Consider the following 20633-nt stretch of genomic DNA (forward strand, 5'->3'; position numbering starts at 1 on the left):
ATTGTTGTCATTGATGTCGTAACTGAATGTCATACCGTTGCTGGGATTTTGTCATCTAGGCTTCTAATACTACATCCTATGGTCACTTCATTTGGTATATAAATCTTGTTATCTATACAACTGTGGTTGCATATGGTTGGTGAAAATCTGTTGTCCATACTATCTAATTCATGTTTGTTTTGAGAGTTGAGTCCACATGACAATTTTATGCAATCAGGCTAATCTACTTGCATCATATGGTTGCGTATTCATAGATAATGTTTGTTGATGAATAAAATGGCTATTTCTTTGAAGAGTTGATCTTTGTGGTTAGCTATTGGGTTGGATGGCCCACTTCATTTTAGATTGAGCACCTCATTCTGTTGGACTATGGCACTAAGGGGCTCCATTTGTTTTGACGAAAAGTGTTTTCTAGAAAACGTTTTCCCTATTTTCCAGTGTTTGGTCGACCAAAAATCATATTCATATCGAAACATTTTTGGTTGACCTGGAAACCTTTTTTAATTTCCATAAAATTGTTTTCCTTCTTTTAAAACCGTAAACAATTTTATATGTTTGAGCTTCTCCTCGTACACATTCTTTCTCGCAATTCATTCTCTGCTGTCATTGGATGTCACCGTCCACCGCAATCCACAGCTGGCCGCCACCAAAGGTAGCCGGCTGTCCTCAGTATCATTGATTTATTGTACGAGCTAAACACCAAAAAATATTTTCAAGTGTAATTATTTTTCAGAAAAATTATTTCGCCACAGAAAATATTTCCCGTTGAAACAAATGGAGCCCAAATGTTTTGAGTGTGGTTATGGTTATATGTTTTTTTTCTCTGAATTGGCAAATAGAAATTATCAGGCAAGGAGAAGAAGAAAGGAGAAATTGCTTTACAACTATGAACTAGTTTTAAGAGAACAAAATGACAGTAAATTCTACTTTATGAGCTTCAACTTTGGCACATGTAGAAGGACCCGGCATGGAAAAACCTTCTGCTAAAAGACGATTCTGTATTCATTTGGCTTACTATTGAAAGAAAAAGCTTGCATCTACTCTGCTTAAGCCCCCTATTATAACTGCTCCCATCCCGCTCCAAATATTCCCCCCACCCTTCTCTCAAATATTTTGGCTGTTATTTTTCTGCATTTTGATATGGAACTTTCATCATAATTGCTGCTGATCTATTTCCGTCTCCACTTTTTTGGATGCAGCCCGCTTCTCTCCCGATGACAAATACTCAAGGCAAAGAGTTCTTCTGAAGAAGCGTTTTGGATTGTTGCCAACCCAGCAACCAGCTCAGAAGTATTGAACTCTTGCAGAGTTCTTCTGATATACTTTCTTGTTCTGGAATTTATATTTATTTGGAGCATTTGGCATGCTGAAGGTGTTGTAGTTGCTGTGATGGAGTAATTGTTGGATAGGTGAAATATGTTTAGATTTAGTTTTTCCTTTGCAATCCTGTCATGAACTTTGTGCTTTATGAAACTCAGAAACTTCATTTCAAGCATTCGGGGTGAAGTTTCAATTATTGTTGCAGAGACTTGTGGTTGAAGAGTGCTTGAAAGGTAAAATGCTGAAGGGGAGAGTCGTAAGAAGTTTGTTGTTGCCAATTGCTTTTGCCTAGGGTTTAGCTCAAGGAGTTCCAATTTTATTAGTATATAAAAAAAATGGAAAAAATTAAATACCCAATTAAGGAATTATATAGAAGTAAATTATAAAATTACCACTCTCACATAATATGCATAAATAAAACGAAACAGACATAAATGCACTGCTCTCATTATGGTTATGTACGGTGGATGGTGGAGAATGGGGCTAATTTGTAAGGGCGAGGGGTGGAAGGTTATGGGCTTAAGGGTCCAAATTTTGATTCCGACGGAATTACATTTTAAATTTTTAATTAAACGAAAAAAATGGCTCATGATGGCGGATTCGTTTTAGTCTATCTGCACAAGGAGAAGGAGAATTTAGAGTAGTGACTGCGCTTCATAAGGCATAATTCCTAACCGCTTGAGGACAACTATGATGCTTGCTATTGTTACTGGATAGTACATTTAAATTTAAAAAATTTAAATTAAATTTTATTGCATTTTATGATTTATAAGGTACCACATCATTTAAATTTTTTAAATATATTCATCACATGACAACAAATATACCACTAGGGCTGAGAGCTGGTGGAAAAAAACTTTGAGACTTTCAAAAAAGAAAAACAATTGATGTTAATAATTTAACTTTTAAAAAAGAAAAATAATTGATGTCAATAATTTACTCATACTTTCCTATAAATTCAATAGATCAACCATTAACTATGTGAAATTCACATATATCCACAAATCTAATAATTAATTTGTAAGATAAGATGAAAAAAATATAAAAAAAAATATTAACACTCACCATTTTTATTCAGAATATTAGACCTATACTACAATTCTTATACACTACATCAAATGTGGTATTAGACCTATGATTACATCTAACGGTGTATAAAGAACCGTATCATTTAAAAAATTTACATGACGTGATACAAAATATATACCACTAGAACAAGAGCAGGTAGAAGAAACCTAGTAGTTGCTTTTGGAAAAATGTCTTTCATCAAAAGTAATATTATACCATCGGTCTATAACTCTTTTAGGACTTGCTGACGTGTTAGCATATAATGGAGCTATATCAACAACTAAAATTTTTTAAAGCCATCCAATCATAACCCATGCCAACAATAGGTATAGCATTATTTCATCACCAGATAAAGATTGGTCACTCGAATTATGATTATAAATTTCTTGAGAGATGATCCTGCCACTAGAAAGAAAAATAAATATAGAAACACATGGAGGTGCTTCTATGTTCTAATAACATGTTATCATGGTGTGCACTAAAATTAGGAACATGTATGACATAATTTAATGAAAAAAAGTCCTACAAAAATTGAATTGGAAATCCAACCCACTGTTTTTCCTCAAGTTCCTCCCCTCTTTGATCTCTCGAGCAAAGGAAATTTCTTGCTTTCAGGCTGATTTCAATTTGGAGGATGTTGAGGCGAGGTGGGAAAGGATCCTGTGTCCCACAAACATCAAGAAAACTCCCAAGAAGCCAAGAGTCTTCAATGTTGTAAACAGATCCAACTGTACATAAAATAAGCAAATAAATACACAATTAATGGGGAAAACTGAGGAAAAGTGTCTATATTATGGTCACTTTCCAGCAAGAATAGAAAAACCCTAATCATCCGTCTCAAAATGCATTCTGAAGTCAACATTTACAAACAAAGTAAGAGACATACCTTCAACCAGAAAAGCACATAAAGCAAAAGAACTGCTGCAATGCCAAGATGGAAAAGGACGGCAAATGTGGCAGGTAATGCTGAAGTAGGGAAGTTTTTCAGATTCACCCCTATGCGTAATAGCTGATGAAGACACAAATAAAAGGAGGTTAACATACATCACTCTGTGAAGAAGACTATTAGGAACTCTTAAAAAAAGGTGAAAATGAAAAAAAAAAATTTATGAAAATCATTTTCTTATAAGTAATTGAGATATTATTAAGAGTGCAAAAGCGCAACTCAAGTACACATGAAGTTATGCAAACTGTTAAAATATTAATTAAATTATTAAATTCATCCTATAGTTTCATCTTGATTTGCATTTACACTAGCATGTCTGTACATATACAACATAAAATAGCCTCCCCCTCCCTAGCAAAACACGAGGTTGTCACACTATCACTCTCAAGTGACTTGGCAAGCTCCTTGAATGCCAATAGAACAGGTCATTGGCTACAAAAACTCAACTAGGTAATAATAAAACCAGCAAGATTATGTAAGGACAAATAGATAGTGCATAAAGGGAATTACCAAGCTTTTATTTGAATAAAACTTCTGATGTCTAAGCAACAAGAACTTAACAGCCAACTTAGGCTGGCCAGTACTTGAACAATTTCTACATATGACATCTGAAATTTATTGGTATCTAGAGGCTCGACAAGCTGTCAAGACTAATTGAATTGACAAACAAGAGTTTTGACAACATGATATTTCAAACGGAAATAATTTATTGAGAAGAATGTGAGATGAATTCTTAGTGCAAAACTCACCCCAATCAAAAATCCAATGAATGGCAAAAGGGTAAGACCCAGAAAAGCTAGAGAGAGTTCCTTAGGTGGACGCTTTTCGGGAGCCCTGAAGATGTGGGTTATCTCTGCTTTGGGCCCATATCTTGAGTAAGGATCAACAGGCTGTAGAGGAGGGCGGGGTGCCTTCTCGGGTGCTTCTGGTAGGTCTAGTTCGACACGGCCAACATCCTGTAAAAAGGAGTTCTCCTGGAAAAGAATACAATAAATTTTCTTCAGAGTCACAGAAAATACACAAAGGACAAAGTTGAGAAAAAAATAATGCTTACTTACCATGACAGCATCGCCGACAGTGAACTGAATGTCATATCTGCCAGAGAGATAGAAAAACTTCTCAACCAGTCCAAGAAAATCCTGCAAGATACATTTCCAAAGATCAGCAAAATAAGGAACCCTAATTTTTCACAAACCATGGGAAATTGAATAATTGGTTCATTGATCAATAAGCCAGCTAACTGCTGCTGGCTGTATCTATCTGCATTAGAAACAAGTGTAATATCTTACATATGTTTTAGTCCATGAAAAAAATTTGAGAAATGTCTAGAAACTGAGGTAAAATGGAACAATAATAGATTATTGACTAAGCCACCCATGGTGAATAGGGCACATGATTCAGTTTCCTAGAACAAAAAGAGCGCTCGTACAGGTACCTTCAATGCCAGATACCAGTAATCCATGTACATGTGAGTGTGTGTGTGTGTGTGAGAGAGAGAGAGAGAGAGAGAGAGAGATGCTTCATTTAAATGAGCTATGAATAAATTAAAATTAAAATTAAACAGGTAATCCAAGAAACTTAACCAGAATTATCTCAAACTGTTTGCCAGAGTTCCCCACTACAAAGATGTGTTCAACCTTGGTCTCATGTCTCAACTTGAGAAATGCCTGCAGGACAACATACTTCTCAATAAACTAACTAAATAAGGGAAAAAATCCATTCAAGAGGCAGATAGAAAGAACACCAAACCTGATGTGGCTTAAAAATACTTCCAAGAGGAGTGGTCAATTGAAAGGATAGTCTCAGCTTTTGGAGATGGTTTGCTGATAATGATACGGAGTTTTCCCCAGCCAGATCTAGCCTGAATGGATCCATGGTATAAAAGATACACACAAAAATTCAGAATAGTACAGTAATAAAGCATAACATATTGAAATTAACACCATCAAGCATGTATGGATGAATCTCATAACGACAAGAATCCAACAAACAAGGCATTAATCAGAAGAAAACAGTAGAAAAGCGTTGGATGATGTAACATACTTCTTCTGGGCTTCTACGCTCCCAAGATCACTATCAACTACGGCGATTTCTGCATTGTCAATTTTGACAACTCCTGTAACGAATATTGGTACTTGAGTTTGTCCTCCAGTCGCATAGACTTTTTTATCCACAGAATCATCAAGCACAATCTACAAAAACATTCGGTTCAGCATGTAGTGAATTGAAAATCGGGTGTAGTTCAAGTCTAGAAAGACAAAATTACCTCAAAAACAAATTGATAACTTCCAACATCAACACTCTTCGGCAAAACATCCAAGAAATGTACTGCATTTTCTGGGTCAAACTCGAGTTTCTGTGTTATTATTTCACAAATGACAGAGAGCATTCAACCAAGTTAGGAAAATCGGACAACCAACAGGTAATATGAACAAGCAAATCGTAGGTCACAAAATTAGCCCAAGAAAGTCAAAAAGAAAAAAGAAGTCATTGCTTACCAGGCTCTTAATTACGGAAGAATCCTTTGAACCAGAAATGAATGCTCGCACAAGCTTCACTGTTAGAGGAGGAGCACTTGATCCAAGCACAGTATTCACTTTAACCTGATCAAGTTTTATTAAGTACATAACATAATTCAAATTGATATCAGAGCCCTATAAACCAGAAGAACAAACTGCTGCTACTTAAAGCTATAACATAAAGAGGAAGACAGTAACAAAGTTTTGCACAAAGTGACTAAATATACATGCAGATGCATCAATTTGTACAATCATGAGAAGTACATGTCTGCAGATCACTCATTTGACATCCACCAAAATTTGGAAATGATTTCATCTATGGTGGAATTTAGAGCTAAATATGAATGAAGAAACTTAAAAGTTACATGGCTTTGAACCATCTCCAATAGTTGTCCTTTGAGCTTGTCATTTTCAAACCAGAGTGTTGATAAAAATCATAGAAAATTGGGAGCATATTACAATTTTACCCAATGCATATATGCAAACTCTTCACTTACAAGACATAAAAGGGAATGGTAATTGTTAATGCATTAACAATACGACAACTACATAAAATATCAAGAGAAGCCAACTAAAACAGCCACCAGTTACTTGATAACCAAATATACAAATTGAAAACAAATTCTCATGTACTAAAATTTGTAAGAAACTGTGAGCAGATGACACACCTTTAGCTGGTCTTTTTTGGTCAATGAAAGCACTGTAGCTGGAAGTGATAAAATCAGTGGGACAGAAACCCTGCACCAGCAAAAGCAAATTAAAAGATTGGAAGAGAATAATTGACCCGTTTATGACTTTTTGATCAAAATAAAAAAAGATGTAATGCTCCCTAAATAATAAGAAGCCTTTCACATCCACATTTTTTGCATTTGCCAACAAACAAGCAATGAATTTTTTTTTAATAAATAAATCATTTCATTAAAAGGTACATAGGGGCGCAACCCGAGGACATTGAATGTATACAAAAAAAATGTCCCACTAAAGGCGAAAAGAAGAACAAAAGCAATGAAGGAAAAATAAACTAAAAAACAAAAAGAGAAAGATTAAAAAAAATGCATGTGCACACATTTAGACATGCACACTATATTCTCAATTATCAGTGTTTCGTGAGCAGCTATATAATGGAACCTCGCATAGAAACACATGTAATATAACCAAACAAATATGATCCATAAAAATGGAAGAAATAAAACACTATACAGAAAGCACTTGCCTATTGCTTTCCAAGATAGCTAACGAGTTTACTTGGTTGAAGAAGTCTTTTGGATTGCCAGGAATTCCAATGCCAAGGAAGAATTTTGCCAAACCCAATATTTTGTCACCTGGAAGCTGTAAACTTAAAAGTGAAGCATCAGGAGACATTCAAACAGAATTTTAGAACAATAAATCCAGCAAAATAAGTATGTTCTCACTGACATTTATGCTTCCAGAAGTCACAGATGCAAACGCTGTCAACCCTTGGACAACTGAGGAGGTAGTTGAAAGAGGACCTTGATGCTCACGTGCATCAACAAGTTTCTCGTCAAAGTAAAAGGATCCGTCATCTACAGACATGCGATACAGTTTAATGAGGTAGCTATGACAATGAATACAGAAGACAAAATTTAGGTGTCATCAAGATCCCTCGTCATCTACAGACATGTGATACAGTTTAATGAGGTAGCTATGACAATGAATACAGACGACAAAATTTAGGAGTCATCAAGATCCCTCTGTTTTGTAGCTTATCAATTAGATAATAAGTTGTTTATAAAAACAGAACACATGGTGAATGCACATTCAAAACACAATTCTATCCCTACTAGTGTAACCATGCGCAATATGTGGAAGATTTAAAGACAGCAATCAGAGAAGCAGATCAAGAATGCAACTACATCATACTAAGAAAATCATATTTGAAAGGTCCAACCTACCATCTTCAGACTACTTTTTATATAACATAGTTGAAATCTGTGCATAGATTTTGGAGAAATCTCCATAAGCACATTTGTGAACCATATTCACAATCAAAGATGATGCTCAGTTACAAGTTACCCTCAGCAGAACCTCCCATCAGGAGATGAAGATGCACAGACGCCAACTCTCTTCCCCCACCCAAAAAGAGAAGGCTATTCTTCTCCCCCAGTCTCATTTAAATTAAGCAAGAAAGGAAAGGAAAAAAAGGTTCAAACATAACTTTGGGGAGCTCCCAGTTATTAGATAAATTAACTGGTGCAGCTAAAGAACAGGTCATATCACCACCCTTCCCCATTTTATAGCAGTTTAATGGGGGCTCCTCTCAATAGTCATTGACCTATCTTCTCTAATTGCAACAGCCAGTGCTATTTTCAGAATCCCCTACAGCAGGTGTCTCAGGTAGAACCACATTGCTACACTTGGTATGTTCAGTCATCATTTTTTTTTTTATGAATAGTATGTTCAGTCATCTTTCTGCTCCACAGAATCACCAAATGTCACAACTAAATTTGTTTAATACAGTCACCCTCTCATTCTGTGGATAGTTTTTTTTTTTTCTTTTTTTGGTGTGGGGAGAGGAGGGAAGATTGAAGCTTTCAGAATTAATGTTTCCTCAGTCCACATGTCGATGCGAATCACATATCTCCATCAATCACCACCCAATGTAATAGCTCACCAAAAACCAATCCAACCAAGGGAGTTCGAAGTCCAAAATCATCTATGGTCTACCCTTACACGGGGAGGCCATGGCAACAAGCTGCTAAAGAGGCTTATTAATAGCAATACACCAATGAATGCAAGTGAGCACATGCAGGATATTAGACCTCTCATGGTTACAGGAGTATTTCACATTAGGATCCTATCCCCATTGCTAAAGAGATCTAGCTCAAATGGCACTTCCTCCCCTCATAAAACAAAGTACACAGTGAAATTGTGGGAATAAAACCCACCAAGTGCGTGTGTAACTAACCTAAAAAAAATAATTGAAAAATATGTCCCAATTAGGGAAGCAGGAGCAGCAAGTCATAAATATGATCCCCAATTACGACATCACCTGAAATCAGCCCCTTTAGTTGAGTGATTCCCACAATAGTCGTACATCAGTCTGTTTCAGGCCTTTTGAAACTTTTAAAAAAATAATAGATCAAAACATTACAACAGACTAGAAAAGTGTAGAAAATTTTCTTATTTATCAGAGATCATACAATTGTAGGATAGATATGTAGGTACAAAAGTTATTCGACAACTTATGGCCAACTAGATAATAGTAAGTTCTAGCTGTAAAGCAAGTGAAGACGAAGAGCATAAAATCACACAGGTATTTGGAAAGTGTAGAATCATCAACATGCAAAGGAAATTTTAAAGGGAAAAAAAAAGGCAGAACTACACGTACCATATTTCTCAATACTGTCAAAGAGCTTCACAATGTCATTCTTTAATGTAACAATCTGCTAATGGTAACCCAATGTAAGATATGGAATATAGAAGTATACACAGAAAGTAGATATGCACCACTATTAGAAAAAACAAACAGTGGCAAAGGCAACATTAAATAAGGCGTGATTACTACAAGCGAATACATGTGTGTGTGTGTGCTGGCGCGCAAGTGCAACAGGATACCAACAAAGCAAAATAACACAAAAAAATTAGAGTTCATTTTACAAATGGCCTTTCTTCCCTGGTCGCTGTACTAAGTAATTCAAATTCAGCATGGATGATGTAGAGGCTATGGGTGGGTAATAGAGGGGGATCAAATAAAAGAATCAACCCAGCAGTTAGTGGTAGCACCAGCACTTGCTCAATTCACCCAAAAACAGCTTTTAAATTCTCCTCAACATCAACATTATGCATACCTTTTTACTAAAAAAAGAAAGATGAATACAAAAAGAGATATCAAGTGAAACAATTCCTAATTCAAGACCATGAGCACTAAAAAAAAAATCATAGGCACATTAACAGTCAAGAATATGATTCAGACTAACAACAAAGGACAAAATGACACGGGTATAAAATTAGTTTGAACCGATACTTTCAAACAGTGTAATTAAGATCATTATCAAATGCTGGTCCCACTTAAGTAACATTTCCAAATAATTAGTGAAAAATAACTTCAAACAATAGTACCATTCCGTTAAGAACTCATGAGGAGAATGACCATGTCTACCTGAGCACGATGGAAATAATCAAACACCCATATCATGTAGTTTGGTGAAACACCAACTTCAAATTTCATTCATAATCTTCTAAACATTTTTGTATATATCATGATATTGACTTCATCATAATATGGCTATTAAATTTTTACAAAAGGTGTAGCAATTAAAATTGCTCATGGACTAGGGGTCTTGACACTTGTAAAAGTGAATCCAACTCTAGAGGTCAAATGAACTAAAAATGTCTTGATCAACATACATAGTAATATTAGAATGTTGTGTCAGGTTCATAAAACATTCAAAGCTTCTCTCAAAACAAATATTAGAAAAAAATTACATTACCAAAGATTGATCAAGGTCAGAAGATGCTAATGACACAACTCCAGCGAGTGCTTCAAGGGCTAATCCTGAAAGAACCATAATGACCACAGATGGTGAGTAGAAGAATTCAAAGAGTCCCAAATGAACGAAATACAGCAATTGGTAACCATATCATGCCTACAACCTCACTTCAGTGATAATATATATATCAAATGTTACGAATGGCATAAGAAATAGCATCTATACAGTAAAGAGGCTCATGATAAATCACTACCAGCAGCATAGGTACTAGACTCAGGATTATTTGAACTGTAACGCCACCTTCCATCACTCTGGCTCAGAGCCTGCCAACAATTAGTGACAAAAGCTCAAACATTCACAATACAACTCTTTTTTATTTAACGTGGGACACAGAAGATCAATGCAAAGATAGACATATAAATGGAAAAAATGGGGGTTAGCTCCAGTACTGAATCTCCAATCCCCAGCCAAATCTCACCACATCAACTTAGATGCTACTCCTAGTCTGACATGGCAAGTTCCAGGGGGTATCCAGAACAGAACCTACTACCACCTTAGAAATACCACAAGTTAGTGGATTCTGTAGAAACCAACCTTAATGGAACGGAAAATTCCATCAGCATCACCAAGAAGTGCATCAACTTTAGAAGTTTGATCCTGCATCAAAAACCAATTGTACAAATCATTTCAGAAGCACCAACCAAAATGATGTAAAATGCTATGCTAAGAGCACACAAGTTAAAGGTTAAAAAACCACCAAAACTAACAAGGGCCTCTCAACAACATCTATATAACAAAACAATTTTACGACAACAAAAATATAATAATTACTGCACAACTGAGAAAAAAAAAAAAATGGCAGGAGAAATTTCTCATAAATGCATTGAAAATTTCAGTCATATCTTTAGGGAAAACCAAATGTAGCGAAGCTGGCAAAATGCCTTCTGAAAATTTGTGCATAAGTTACCTTAATAAGTACCAAACTTCCGATTGAGTAATAGAAGTCAAGCAATGAACTGGCATCATTGACAACAGCTTTAAGTCCTGAAGCAACGCCCTTTACAAGAAGTAGATAATTAAGCATCAGCGATTACAATTTTTTTTTTTTTTTTGATAAGTAATGATCAAGTTTTATTAAAAGCGTAAGGCGCCCCTACGTACACATATTTCCATATTTCCATATTCCTCAAAAGTGACAACTTGTGAGCTGCAAATAACACATCAACACAAGAGAGCCAAAGAATACCTGGAAAATTTCCTCATCAACATTGCATTTCAAGATGCTATTAACTTTTAATGCATGGAATAAATCTTCTGTAGTCGAAGATGATGACCCAAGAGTTTCTGATACAGACTGGCATGAACCGGTGGTTATATCTGGCTTCTCTTTTATTCCAAGAATCTCAAATGTTCTTAAGGCCTCGTATGTCTCTTCCAAGCTGGTAATATAGAACATCATGCCAAATAGTTAACTTTCATCATATTGAAATAGTCAAAATTCCGAGCCCATGAAAAATAATTAGCTAAACAAAGAAACGTAACATACAAAAGATAGCACAGCACCTGCATCCAGATTATTCAAGTTTCATTTATCTCCATTTCTCCTAGCTAGGTGCTTCCTCTTGTATACTTCCGGTGTACTTAGTGCGCCTTTACACTTTTAATGATATATCAATTACTTATCAAAAAAAAATTATCTCCATTTCTTCACGTAAGAAACAAACTACCATACCAAGGTTTTGATCAGGGTGTTATAGAGCTTAGATGCGAAACCCTCAACTTTTAATTGAAACACCATCGATGATCCTAATTGGATAAGCATTCAAGTACACAGCTATCATACACAAATGCTAGAACAGCGTCCCCATGTTGACACCGGGATCAAATTTTACCTTTTACTAACACATCCCGAGACTCCTACTCAATTTGACCTCCCCAGGCGATTCACATCCCATTTTCTCTCCATTTCTTGACTTAACCCAATCAACCAAACAGAAAATTACCAAAACAAAGATTCAGAGAGGGTTCAGCTAGGGCTTTATTGACCTTCAAATCTTACATTTGCGCGACTACTTTTTTTAAAAAAAAAAAAAAAACTCCATTTCTCCAGATTGATCATCAACTAAACACTTCTCCGTTGAAACGAAAAAACACAAATCAAATGAAGGATTAAACTAGGCTTTCACCGACCTTCCAAACGACCCATCGGTGGGCGCGAAGAGCTCCAAGGCCGCAGATCGGTGTGAATCTGATATCGGCTGGAAGATCGAAGCAGCTTCGCTGATCGAAACCGCCAAAACAAGCACCAGAAATCCCGCTAGGCTTCCAGCCATTCCTGCAACCACAAAAACAGCAAGAAGAACAAAATCAAACAGCAACTTCAGCCACACATTTTGAAAATTCAAGCACATGCGCATATGTACATATTTGTGTATGAATTTTCTGTATTCAGCGTATGTATACGTCCTTGTGTGTGTGATTGATTTGTGAAACCCTAGAGTTTTAGACCGAGAATGGAGGATCGTACGGAAAGCGTTCGAGATTGACAGTAGGAGTGTTGTGTGAGAGAGTCTATGGCCGCGACGACTAAAGAAGGGAAGGAAGAAGGAGTATTTTTGCTTTCCGAAACTATCCCCGAGGTTCTGCTTGAATTACGGATTCACCTTAATTTTTTTTTTTTTTTTTTCACTTTAAAATAGAGCGGAGAAATTTTTACACGATTTATAAACCTTATATGAACCCAACAATAAATTAGTAGGCTCGGGGTTAAAGGTCTAATGTATTTAATAAAATTTGTCAGGGTTAGAGGTGACATACATCTTTAGGGGAGTGCTAGAGAGCCAAACAATCCATACAAATTTTCAAACTGATGTGGCAAACCATGAGTGGCAGATGAAAGAAAGAGAATTGCATTTTTTTTTTTAATTTAAAAATCATTGTCACGTCAGTTTGAAAATTTTTCTAGATTTATTTGTTTGGCTCCCTAACACTCTTCATATCTTTATAGTCTTATACAAATATCTCAATGCAATTCATAGTTTCGAACTTAATACATGACATTTATGGCCAACCTTTTTTTCAAGACATGTGAATATGATATGAACCATATGAAATTAGTAGATTTGAGTTGAGAGGTTTAATCCGATTAATTAAATAAGTTAAATTATAGGTGATTTAGAGCATCCCAAGATTTATATAAATTTCTATGCCAAATTGCTAACCAAAACCTACCTTTCTTATACTTTAAAATAACCACTTTCCAAAATTTACATCCAACATCTTATCTAAACTTATTATTTATTTTATTAAAATAATATTTTATTAAATTTTTTTTATTCATTTTGGTTAACAATTCATCTCCACCAAAAACACCTAATATTATATATAACACACATCTGCCGGCAACATAACCACCATCACCGAAATTCGCCCAATCATCCTATCATCACGGCAAACTAAACCACAAGATCACTGAAAATTACCCAATCATCCAATCACCTCCGCAAAGAATGACAAAAGTTTATTCCTTCTCTTTGAAGTTGTTTGGAGCTTAAACGTTAATTTGGCCAAGTCAAATTAGGTTGGTTTCTATGTGTAATGTTGATCAGGTGGAAAGGTTACCTAGGCTTTGGATTTTCCACTTTGCCAATAAAGTATCTCGGCCTACGGTTGGGGGCTTTCTAGTTGCCTTTTATGGTGTTTACGAAATGAAAAGAATAACAAAAGTTTCGAGAATTGGAATAGGTCGTCGGAGAAGATTTATAACTTTATTCTTCAAAATTTTGTATTCGTGGATAATTGCTTATATGTATCCTATGTGGTTTAGTTATAGTGATTTTCTAGTTATATTTGCTAATTCTAGCTAAATGTTCTTTTTGTATATTTTCTATATATCTGAAATTTCAGATTTAGGTTGTCTATTTTTTATTTAAGGGTCATTGTTATGCCACGTGTCCACTACTAATAAAATAATAATATTTAGTGAGACACATGGCAGAACAATGACCATTGAATAAAAAATGAAAATTCTCTAAAAATTTCAGTAGATCCTGACCCGCACTTAAGTGTCTTCTTTTAATAATATTTGTTGATAACTTTATAAAAGAAAAAAAGAAAGAAAGAAAGAAGTATCAATAATCTGAAAAACAATCTGGAAGTGTCTCTTAGGTGGTGTTTGGCAAACAACACCAAACACCACCACGCTATTCATTTCATTTTTCAAAAAAATTTACATAAAAGCATTTTCACTTTTTATATCACATCATTCACTTTTTATTGTTATTGTCATTTTGTTGGCTGACAAGTTAAATAAAAAAATATTAATATAATTCTAACAAAAATTGAACTACGGATTACCCGATAAATTGTTTTTTTTTTTTTCATAGTATTACTCAATAATTGCATGATATTTCACACGGGTTTGTGCATTTTATAAGCTAAGTTTATTTATTTATTTTGAAAAATCATGTCACCAAGTCCTCTTGCTTTCACGATTTCTAATATTAAAGCTAAAGTTTCCAATTTGATAAATTGGAGACATGTGCTACTAGTACTTGTAAATGGAGACCTTTATTAATTTTTCCATATAATAGAGTCCCTGTAAATCCCATAAGGTCCATTTAAATCCAATTAAGTTTGTTATCCTTACATGCCCAAAAAGAGAAATGTAAGGCTTCAGTTTTCTAACCATCTCTATAGATATATATATTTTTAAATTTATCATTGAATGTGTAGGAGACTCACATGTAGAGCTACAAATCTAATGGTAAATTTGAATCTATTTGAAAAAGAAATGGTTAAGAAATAGTTAGGAGAATAAGGCATATCATTTCTCGACCTAGAAAAGGCCCATATGTCCTAGAACCGGGCAACTCTCCCTCGCGCCAATTGCATATTGATGATTTTCGGGCCGACAATCACATGCTTATGATGAGAGGACCATAAAAGGAATGGTTTCCTCCCTTTTTGTTATATTTTCAAAATCTCAAAAAAATAATAATAAAAGACCAAGGGTAAAATTCACTTTACTCCTAAAATTTGAGGGATTTTTTAATTTGAACCCCAAAGTTTAAAAATTGGTAATGTACTTTCTTAATGTTTTAAAATTTTTCAAAACAGATCCTTTGTTACTAATTTCCGTCTAATTGAACAAAATTTTTTTTAAAAAAAGTATTGAGGGTAATTACGTAATTTCATAGATTTCCGTTAAATTTGACGGAAATTAGTAACAGATGATCTAAATTGAAATTTTTTATAACATTAGGGGAGTACACTGTCAATTTTTAAACATTAGAGTTCAAATTAAAAAACTCCAAAAACTGCAGAAGTAAAGTGAATTTAACAAAAAAACCAATATTTTGTTTACAAATTATTTTTAGTAAAGATATTAAATATATATATATATTTTATATCAAAATAAACTCAACCTTAATTTAGAAAAAAAAGTCTATGCTTGGAGAAAAAGCACGTTAAGAAGCAAGTGCCGCTTTAAACCTCTCACAAAGCCCTAACCCAAAACATATCAGTTAAGACGGTGATTTTGTCATTGAAAGGTAACAATGGAAGGAGGTGTAGGAGAAAGCACGGTGGTACCAGACTCGGTAATGGAGTCGGTGAACCGGACCTTGGCCGGCGTTGAGGAAATGGAGGCCCACTTGCTCCAATTCTTGTCCCTCTCCGACCCAGATGTCCTCTCCGAAATGCCGCCTCTCCAGCGGGCTCAGGCTCTGCTCTTGCTCGCAAGAGTCACCTCAACGCTCTTCACATGTACCGAGTCCTTGGTCACTGTCCCACTACTTTTTTTTTGAATTAATACACAATTGGTGGTTCTGAATGTTTGTTGGTTTAATTGTTCTTCCACAGTGAGGTTGAGGTGTACTGGAGTTCACCCAGATGAGCATCCAGTCAAATCAGAGCTTGTAAGTTTGCTCATACTGTGAATTTTGTGTTTGATTTGTTGACTTTTAGCATGTGGGTGTCTATATTTTGAGGTATTTGTTAATGGGTATTTTTATGTTTGTATTTGGTTCTTGCTTTTTGGATTTGATTGGAATTTGAGTATTTCTGTATTGTAGGAAAGGTTAAGCTTGTATCAGGACAAACTAGAAAGGTTCATAGACTTGAGTAAAGGTACATTTTCCTATTTGAAATTTGCCATTCGCTTTTAATTTTTCATTTTAAAATGTCATATTAAATGATGCTGCAATGACACTTTTAATCTTAATCGCAAAATTCCGGGGATATGTTTCTGGATGAAAGTGATTTGGCTGGGTCATTTAAGATGCATAGCATACTATCATACGTTTTGGATTTAAATTTATTTCAAAGTCTCATTTTCTACAAACATTATTCTTCTGTTGGTGGTAGTTCTTTGTCCTATAACTGATTGCATGATTTTAAATTTGTTGTTCAAGCGCCACTTCGGCCTTCTGCTACATTGAATTATCAGGCAGCGACGCGTTTTATTGAGCATTCTTTACCTGACCTTACCCAAGGTAGATGGTTCTTTACTAATTACAATGTTCACGAATCTTTTACCATTTTTAGCTCTTTCCATTGAGGAGTTGCTCATTTTGTGCAGGCCAGAAACAGAGTTTGAGAAATATTAGTAGAGGAGAGGGGCCAAAGATTAAGTATCTAGAGAGTAGTGTCCAAAAGAAGAGGAAGTATCAATCATCTGAAAAACCATCTGTTCAAACTGCTGCCAAGGAATTTCTTGAAAAGGCAGCACGTGAACTTCTTGGTGATAAAGGTGGTTTTAAGGGGCCTCTACAGGCTGAGGCTTTAGATGAAGATGATGTGTCTGCAACCTAAATTTCATGAGTTATCCAGGTAGTTTTTTAATTTGGTGCTTAATTTTGGAGCTTTTATGTTCGTTGCTTCACCAAAAAAGGAAGCATGTTGTTGACCATAATCGGAGTATATCTGTTATTATCATTGCTACCAATGTGATACATGTTCATTCATTATATAACATATCAGAAAGATTAATGGACAAACTCATCAGATAACGTGCAGGTAAAAAGTGAAAAAGAAAAGGAAGCTTACAATTATATTTACTTGTCATGTTGCTGTTGGTTGAAATCATTATATGAGCTTCAGCCGTGATTGGCCTGGTGCCACTGATTGATTCATGCTTTGTTGCCCTTGGGCCTTGGCAATAATGATGGACGTGCTAGCTATATATACGCTATTATTACAATAGGACTAGTCAATTTGGAATTTTCCTAAAATCACTTAGAAAGCCCAGTTTTACCTACTTAAGTAAACAATGTAGGACTTGACGCTCATGAGCTTCTCTTATAAACTATCAACTCTATATGAGCTACTCATCTCTTCCCAATAAGGGATTAAGGTGTCACAAAAGTGATCTATATGATAGAGGTGCATTTGAACATTATTCAACTTTTGTAGTTATCATTTTGTGGAAATACAAATGTGTGTTTGAATTAATTTAGCTAAATATGGGGAAATGTCGAGAAGCTAAGTGCTTATTGGACCTTCATGAATTTTTAATTGATATGTTATTTTTCATTTAGCCATAATATGATAAAACTGTCACCAAGGATAGAATCCAGTGCAAATATGAGAGAGTAGAGGGAGTTAACCCTATCCCTTTAAAAGCTTGTGATGTGTAAGTTGGGGGGGGGGGGGGAGAAGCAATTCATCTCTGGTGCTGCGAGTCACTATTGCCAATAAATTTGAGTCCTTTAGCATTAACACGAGTATTGCTTTGGCATCATAATATGACTTTTTTCTTGGTCCATAGGAGGCATTAGTCTTCTAGTCTTTTTCATTTTCTTTTTTATGGTGCAAAGCATTAATATGCTCCCAATTTTATTCCAAATAGAGAAGTCATGAAAAGCAATTTGATCTCTCCAAGGAGGCTTCATTTATTTATCCACTATTTTGTGCTTTGAAATACATGTACAACCATGTAAAACTCATGTTTTTCTAGCCTGTGATCGTGTACCTAGCTTGTGCAAAATAACCATGCACACTTAAAAAGATGTTCAGTGAGAGTGATGAATTGTTTGCATTTGTTGCTTAAAGTAGTTGAGAATGATGAATTGTTAATTTTAAATTAAAGTGTTAATTCCCCCCTCAAGCAATTTTATATATTAAATGGTTAGGATACAGTTTTTACTTTTGGTTAATAGTGAATATCGCAATATCTTCAACCCCTTAAAAGGATATATTTTTAAGATTTATCACATGTTCTTTTTTTAGTGGCAAATCAGAAAAAAATGTGAATTTTTGGAGCAATTATACTGATTCCTAATCGGAGAAATTTCCCCTAACAGTATGCATTATGCATGCATATGCTTCATATAAGTGTGACATGCAATTCTCTATTATAAGATGCATGCTGATTGTTTGCTAGCTGCTGATGAAGAAAGCTTTATTGGTTTGGTGTGATTGCCCCAATAAGATTGTTGTGAAGGTTGATCTGAAATAGAATATTTGGAGGGCATTGCTTCCTGCTTTAGGAAGATGTCTCTGTGTTTCCAAATTGTTACTTATGGTTTTTGGTAGAGTGAAGCCCACTGCATTCCATTTATTAGTAATTACATATGTTAATTTTCATGCCACGTATACTCATTATTCAAGCTGATGGATTGTAGTGCAATGCCCTCATAAAGCTTGTACTGTGACAACTTGATTTCTGATTTGATGTGCTTCATACATTCATAATATATCAGCCGTATCCTAAAAGTGTATGGGATATGCATTAAATGGCCTTGGGCGTTATTGGCTCATGGTTTGATGATAGTTAATTCAACCAACTTAATCTTAATCCTAATTAATTGGGTTCCATGGATCCTTTTATGCGGCGTTCCCTATCTATGGCCATATGTCCCTTGTTACCTTTCTAACAAGCATGTTTTTTTACTTTTGACTTTTGTCCGTCATATTTGGCATCCCTTTTTGCCTTTTTTGGCTCCGTCCATGTTAATATAATCTTTCTTCCACCCATATCTGTAAAACATGAGGTTAATGCATGGCCCTCGTATCTAAGAAAATTAGCTATAGCGTTAGTAATTTTTTGCATGCCTGATGAGGCAAGGCTTTGTAGGTGTTAGTACAGTTCAAAGTTTGAAGAGATCTATGTAAACATACTAAGAACTTGAATCTTATCTAGGATTATTATTGTTTGATTACGATAATTCGTTTGACAATTTATAGCACTACATTTGGAAGCAATTATAATTCTTAATTTTTGGAAACCAGAACATCCTGCTGGCCAATTATAACATTGATTCATGTTTTTTTGTTTTTTTGCGTCAACGTTGATACATGTTATGGAAACATAAAAGCACCAACTTTGTGGAATGCCTTTTTAGTTGTTCTGGGCTGTCTTGGACAATGCCTAGTAGAGAAGCTGACTTGTTTGCCTATTGGTGGACTAGTGGTAACACTCAGAGTGCTGTTGTTTGGAAGATAGTGCCTCCTTGCCTCTTGTAGTGTCTTTGGAGGGAAAGAAATGACAGAAATTTCGAGAATGACAAGAGGACATTGGCGGAACTTGAGTCATTTTTCTTTGCTTATGTAGCTTGATGCTTAGTTTTCATGTTTTTCTTGTCTTTTCTTTTTTTTTCTCCTAACTAGATGTTTCTCTTATATATTCCTTGTATACTTGAATAGCGCTTTTCACGTTCAATGATATTTCGGTTGCTTATAAAAAATGTATTGTTTTAAGAATTGGATTTACGTTTTATTGACAATCTCCTTTTTGATTGTATATCTTCACAGGATTGCTTGGACCAGATCACCCTTGTTTGTAATTGTCTTCCTTATATCAGTTTGTAGTTGCCCGTTGTCTTCTTTACGAAGGATTCTGTTTTTAAATCTTCAATTTTTTCCCATTGAACATAAGAGATGCTCTAGTACTCTTCTAGATCTTTCATGTGAGAAGTTGGAGGGCTTCTAAAGCATAGAGATATCCGGTCTCGTTCTTCATCACCATACCTATATTTGAAGTTGTTTCCTGAACTGTGATGATTGAAGGAAAAATTATTTGGCCCATTGTGTTCTCCATCGGTATATATCTGGTAGCTTTTTTTTTCATCAGCTGTACTATCACCGTGTATTTGGAATCTTTGATAATATATATTGTTGATTATGACAATGGTGTTGATTTTGCAATGAGAATGTCATTAATGGATTCATCATGTTTGATTTTTCTTTTTCATGTGATCTAAGGTTTGATATTGTTTGATAATGTTCTTTATCAGTATAAATGCAGTGATCATGTTACATTTGTGTGTGTGTGTGTTTTTTTTTTTTTTTTTAAGTTACACTTATCTTTTTATTTGGACAATTTATGTG

General features: G+C 35.0%; 2 protein-coding genes across 2 annotated transcripts; one reads left to right on the forward strand and one right to left on the reverse strand.

Annotated features, from left to right (window-relative positions):
- Positions 1-2736: 2736 nt before the first annotated feature.
- LOC132189275 (dolichyl-diphosphooligosaccharide--protein glycosyltransferase subunit 2) lies at positions 2737-12902 on the reverse strand. The gene is made up of 20 exons (XM_059603938.1): positions 12832-12902; positions 12495-12639; positions 11551-11743; positions 11272-11361; positions 10899-10961; positions 10558-10627; positions 10305-10369; positions 9203-9257; positions 7270-7397; positions 7067-7182; positions 6522-6591; positions 5833-5937; positions 5601-5690; positions 5378-5526; positions 5084-5195; positions 4918-5001; positions 4393-4473; positions 4084-4308; positions 3275-3397; positions 2737-3116 (listed from the first exon to the last, which is right to left on the reverse strand). The coding sequence occupies exons 2-20, from the start codon at positions 12635-12637 to the stop codon at positions 3000-3002; spliced, it is 2079 nt and encodes a 692-aa protein (XP_059459921.1). The 5' UTR covers positions 12638-12639; positions 12832-12902; the 3' UTR covers positions 2737-2999.
- A 2864-nt stretch (positions 12903-15766) lies between these two features.
- LOC132189682 (uncharacterized) lies at positions 15767-20427 on the forward strand. Its single transcript, XM_059604449.1, has 6 exons — positions 15767-16070; positions 16167-16222; positions 16379-16433; positions 16718-16798; positions 16885-17135; positions 20058-20427. Exons 1-5 carry the CDS (start codon positions 15863-15865, stop codon positions 17115-17117), a joined length of 633 nt encoding a protein of 210 aa, XP_059460432.1. The 5' UTR covers positions 15767-15862; the 3' UTR covers positions 17118-17135; positions 20058-20427.
- Positions 20428-20633: the final 206 nt, after the last annotated feature.

Source organism: Corylus avellana, chromosome ca8 (assembly GCF_901000735.1).
Source record: "Corylus avellana chromosome ca8, CavTom2PMs-1.0".
NCBI classification, from domain to species: Eukaryota; Viridiplantae; Streptophyta; class Magnoliopsida; order Fagales; family Betulaceae; genus Corylus; species Corylus avellana.

Excerpts from the sequence above, each read along its gene's own strand:
- LOC132189275 (XM_059603938.1), bottom strand. The coding sequence starts at position 12,637 with ATGGCTGGAAGCCTAGCGGGATTTCTGGTGCTTGTTTTGGCGGTTTCG. Across the intron at positions 7,183-7,269 it reads TGACTTCTGGAAGCATAAAT|CTTCCAGGTGACAAAATATT; the intron begins GTCAGTGAGAAC and ends TTAAGTTTACAG. Across the intron at positions 4,309-4,392 it reads CTGTCGGCGATGCTGTCATG|GAGAACTCCTTTTTACAGGA; the intron begins GTAAGTAAGCAT and ends ATTCTTTTCCAG.
- LOC132189682 (XM_059604449.1), top strand. The coding sequence starts at position 15,863 with ATGGAAGGAGGTGTAGGAGAAAGCACGGTGGTACCAGACTCGGTAATG. Across the intron at positions 16,071-16,166 it reads CACCTCAACGCTCTTCACAT|TGAGGTTGAGGTGTACTGGA; the intron begins GTACCGAGTCCT and ends GTTCTTCCACAG. Across the intron at positions 16,434-16,717 it reads GTTCATAGACTTGAGTAAAG|CGCCACTTCGGCCTTCTGCT; the intron begins GTACATTTTCCT and ends TTGTTGTTCAAG.